We start from the raw sequence: 5323 nt of genomic DNA, 5'->3' as shown, positions 1-5323 counted from the left end.
TGTTCGAATCTTTAAACATAAAAATTGAAGGGAGGTGTTGAGTAAGGCAATTTTTATTACCAATACTTTTGAACCGAACTGTATAATGTTAACGCGGCTTAACCGTTTCTATCATTGCTATGTGTAATATTGAAGACATCGCTAACACAACTATGTACAGACGAATGACTAGTGAGGGAATGCTTTGTACAGATCAGTTTTTACTTCCAAATTACAGTTCTTTGGTGGATAGCCAAAAGAAGAATAAATAGTTTGAGGTAGTTAACCTCTCGAATACTATTCAACAGATTCTCCGGAGCTGGTTCACGCTTGAAGAATTTCTTTGTAGTACGTTCCACCATCTGATTGATTTTTCGGATGTTCTTTTCCAGTTTTGTGTGCAAATGGTCGATGAACGCCTGAAGGGATCGATCAAACTCGTCGTTGGACATCATTTCCGATGTGGATGGTTCACTTAAAAGATCAATTCTTTCTTCGGCAATATTTTGGATCAATTTCAAAGGTTTCACGTCCAACGTCTGGATGGGTTTCACTGTATTCACCAACTTCCTGTCGACATATTTGCTGCGTTGAATCTGCGAATCATTGCTAAAGTTCATGTTATCTGGTTCCGCTTGCTTAGCGAACAGTTTTCGTTTCTTGCCGTCATTCAAACGAGGATTAACCGGCTCGTTCTTCTGATTGCATTTGTCCGGAGAATTTCGCCTCGAGCTACGACTCAGCCTTGTCTGCTGACGTTGACAGTCTTGCTGGAGCGTTTCAAACACTCGCAAACGCTGAACATCCTGCACCTCAACCCTAACATCTGAAATTGACGGGGGTTTTACATTTTCCTTGTTGCTTCCAATCGAGCTGGTGTTGTCCAACATCTGACATCGGATATTGCGGTGCTTTTCGATTGCATCTCGATTATCACGTAATCGAGGAGATTGATCCTCCATGTTATGAGCGTTCAGGCTGTTGGCAGGTCCCGAAACAATCGAATCCAGTAAGGACACATTCAATAATCCATCGAGATTGGTTGGCGTTTGCGCAGCCGCGCGTTCAGCTGATCGTAGTCAACATTTGCCATTTTTTATTTCACGATGTTGAATCTTAATTTATAAATAAAGCACAAACGGTTGTCGAATTCACAATATTACAACAGTAATTATTTATCACACAAATCTAATAACTAAAACGCGACAAAATGGAAGGAAGTGGATTATTTTCCGACTAAAAGCACGTGAAGCGTGATTTTGAAAAGAATGTTTCTGGCTTGCTTTGATTTTCAGCTGATGATGAAATAATTTTATTTAAACACGAAACATTCTAGCGGTATCGGAATCAGTAGTCGAGCAAGGATTTGCCCCAAAGCTACACTGAGTCAACAATGGGATGGATTCACATTTATCGGCCCTCTAGCTGTGAAAAAGTGTAACACTCACGCGACAAGTCGCGCATAATAGCTTAAATATTATTTTTCGTAGCTATGAAACTATGTGATAGATACAAGAAACGGATATAAAATGTGTGTATGACACATAAAACCTGTCAATTTCACTTTCAGAGGGTCACAATTAGCGATTTTATGATCGCTGATTGCTCACTCAGCGTAAGTGCTCAGCGATCATAAAATCGCTAATTGTGACCTTCTGAAAGTGAAATTGACAGGTTTTATAAGTCAGACAGAAAATTTGCAAACTCTTCTTGTATCTTACAAAAACAAATAATCATTATAACATTAAAAATAGTATTTTAACTGAAATGAGCATTTCCAAGCTTGGTTGGAGACATGAATATTCCAATAAATTTAGCTGATAGTAATAAAAGTTTATTAGATTCGTATGATTATTTTACAGTGAACTCTCTACAACTCGATATTAAAGGGACCATCGAGTTATAAAACAACAATCCAATAGGAAATCAACATCGTGGTAGCCATGACCGGCAGGTGACAAAGGTTGCATTTTCCCAAATATATCATATTAACAATTTGATCCATTCATGCCTTTTCCAAATATTGCAATGGCGACCCGCAAAATATTGCTTCACACACCATCTAGCGTTGAAAAAGGTCAGCAACAATCATTCAATCACAATCGAGGGGTGCGAATATAGCACTTATTACAAAAGTAAGAGTCATATTATTTTTATTAATTACATTGTGTATATTACTTTAAAATTTGCCTGACATGCCACTGTTGTCATCAAATAAAATAATATGCTGAAATACATTCATTTGAAATATTAAACTAATTTTCATTTGGTTTACCCCTCGTGACGATAAACAAATACATTGGTAGCCTTTTTGGCCACAGAGGTGCTTTCATCGCTAAAAATTTGGTTCGCCAGCTATGCAAAAGAGTGGATCATATTGTTAATATAATATATTTGATTTTCCACTAAATAAATCCTGAGGGAAGGAAAAATTTCTGAATTAAATAAGTTTTTTTTATCAAACAGCAGATCGACAAATTTCTGTCCAAAAATCGTATGATCGATAATAACAACATTATACAGGAATGTTCGAATATCATTTAGATAATTTTTTTGTTCAGGCAGACATTTTGAAGATGTTTTACGTTTTGTGAAGATATTCTTTCTTTTTTTTTATTAGAGAGATTTTTAACCGTTGACTAGTTCATCTCTATAAAGAGGGGGCCCAGAGGGGGGTTTTTCGTGGAAATGTTGTTACGGAGTTGGCTTACACTTCACATGTACTCAAAGAGAAACGATTAAAATAGATTCCAGTAAATGACTAACAATACAGGCAACGAAAATAATGCAATATGGGTAGGATTCTGAACGAGATCAGAGCTCCACCGTAGGAGGAGTAAGCCACCGTCTGGCAGAGATGTCCCGAAAGTAAAAAAAATTAAAAGGACCTAAATGTTGTTGTATAGTCCAGCGTCCTTAAGGAAGTAAAGAACTGTCGCTAAAGTGAAAGGTTCGTCGCCCAGGATGTCCCTAATGCTGTTGGGAAGTGCATATTGCTCCCGCAGATGTTGCTATCATAGAGGTAACTCTAAGATCAGAAGGTCCCGAAGAAACGAGCTCAACTTTTTGGCTCAGCTCTGGTACTATCTTCGGTCCCAAGCTAATCGATGCACCCCTCGAAACATAGGAAAACCCACGAACCCCTCATTTTATCCGTCAAACTTTCATAGCGAATCAAAACAAACATAGGGTAGTACTGGAATTTCGACTAGAATGGGGTACGTTAATCGATTTGCTTGGGTCCAATAGGCTAGTCAAGTAGTGAGCCAATTAAAAATCGTTAGTTTCGAATTGATTGTTGTTGGTATTGCGGACACAGGCATAGGTGTGTTCCACCGATGCAGTGGTTCCGCAAACGTCGCACATTTTGTGGAACTGCGTCCCACCAAAACTATGTGAGATCCTTGTATGGCTTGTCCTTAGACAAGAAACCACCTTCTGGTCCCGTAGTTTTGGCCTCGGTTTCGGCATATCCGTCCACTCGCTCGTCGTTACTTTGATTCTTCGGATGAAGAGGGATTTTGATTGGCACCACTCTACTTCCAAGGCTTCCCACATTTTGTTAACTATCCATCACATAAAGTCTTGCAATCGCACTTCGTCGGTGTAACAAGGGCAAGCTGGTCCAGACCCTGTCAGGCTGTCGGTTTCGCTATTTCCTGTGATACCACAGTGCCCAGGGATCCAGGTGAACACCGTGTTCGGGGGTGTGGCCTCAACGATACCCTGTATCCAGGGGTGAGTCGGGGTATCAGGTGTAAGGGCTTGTATCAACCGGTGGAAACTAACGATTTTAAATTGACTCACTACTTGACTAGCCTATTGGTCCCAAGCAAACCGATTAACGTTCGCATTCTAGTCGACATTCTAGTACTACACTATGTTTGTTTTGATTCGCTATTTAAAAGTTGGCAGACAAAATGAGGGGATCGTGGACTTTCCTATGTTTCGAGGGGTGCATCGATTAGCTTGGGACCGAAGATAGTACCAGAGCTGAGCCAAAAAGTTGAGCACGTTTCTTCGCGACCTTCTGGTCTTAGAGTTACCTCTATGCTTGTATCACGCTGTACGAATCAGATAGCACCAGTTTGTGCCGGTCCGAGGGTGTTGTAACGGCAACAAACATGGCCGTGGCTTCGGCGGAGAAAACCGAGCATTGTGGCGGTAGGCTGCTACTCATCGGTGCTGAAATTATAACTACTCCAATTCCGACCCCGGCTCGGGAAAGTGATCCGTCCGTGTATATGTGGGCATGGGTTGGGTAGTCCGGCTACTGTTCTCCTCAGCGCTGCAAAGCTATCTCCAGCCTTGAACCTGCTGTTTATCCGACTCTCGATTTTTGGTGGAGGTATGCGCCAACTTTTGTCTCCGTACCAGTGGACCTTGGCCAGTGGGGGAGATCCGAATTGGCAGCCGTGCGGAGGAGTCTGTTCCTCTCGTCGTCCTACCCCTGTCATTTCCGGAGGTCATTTCTGTAGAACTGCGGATATTTTATGAAATGTTGATCTAGGAGAAAACTTCCGAAAGCTGCTTAAGTCTTTAAATTTAAGCAGATTTTTGTTATAGATTAGAAGATTTTGACTTGATGGTTTAGCCTCTTTCATGAAAATGTTGATTATGAATTATAACTTCTCTGTGGTATAACCAAAATAAGTGTTTTTTTGTCAGTATAATACTTTGCTGGCCTGAATATACACAGGAACTTAACTCTGGAGTTGTAGAGCTGGAGATATTTTGAATACTTGCTGATCAACGAGCCATTTTGGGAGAATACCTGAGAGAAGACATTTGAATTTTTGAACAGTTGAAGATCTTCACAATAATACTTGATTAACCAATAAAATACTCAGAGCCAAACATAATGTAGTACTAGAATTTCAACTAGAATGGAGTACGTCAATCGATTTGCTTGAGACCAATAGGCTAGTCAAATAGTTAGCCAATTTAAAATCGTTAGTTTCCACCGGTTGGTTTTACTTCAAGCAATTGATATAATAGGATCAGAGTTCACAGTAGATACGCATAGAGTAAAGGGTGATACGGTCAAAATTTGGTCAATATCAACTTGACGTATTTCTTTCAATTTTGCATTTAAAAAACCTGAACACCCCTCATTTTGAAGGTGTGTGTGTGTAGAATGTTGCTCCTATTTTGATTTTGGAATTCACTCTTCAGTTGTCAAAATGCCGTCCAAGCAAGAAGAGCAGCGTATCAAAATTTTGCTCGCGCATCGCGAAAATCCGAGCTACTCGCACGCAAAGTTGGCAAAATCGCTAAAAGTTGCCAAATCAACCGTTACAAATGTAATTAAAGTGTTTGGGGAACGTTTGTCGACAGCCAGGAA

At 40.2% G+C, this 5323-nt stretch overlaps 1 protein-coding gene across 1 annotated transcript; it reads right to left on the bottom strand.

Moving 5' to 3' along the window:
- Positions 1 to 200: 200 nt before the first annotated feature.
- LOC135714806 (uncharacterized) lies at positions 201 to 4436 on the bottom strand. Its single transcript, XM_065238174.1, has 2 exons — positions 4181 to 4436; positions 201 to 1048 (listed from the first exon to the last, which is right to left on the bottom strand). Exons 1-2 carry the CDS (start codon positions 4434 to 4436, stop codon positions 201 to 203), a joined length of 1104 nt encoding a protein of 367 aa, XP_065094246.1.
- Positions 4437 to 5323: the final 887 nt, after the last annotated feature.

Source organism: Ochlerotatus camptorhynchus, unplaced genomic scaffold (assembly GCF_037179485.1).
Source record: "Ochlerotatus camptorhynchus isolate MF236.1 unplaced genomic scaffold, CSIRO-AGI_Acam_v1.1 ptg000730l, whole genome shotgun sequence".
Lineage (NCBI taxonomy): Eukaryota > Metazoa > Arthropoda > Insecta > Diptera > Culicidae > Ochlerotatus > Ochlerotatus camptorhynchus.
This window is presented reverse-complemented; position numbering and strand designations above follow the sequence as displayed.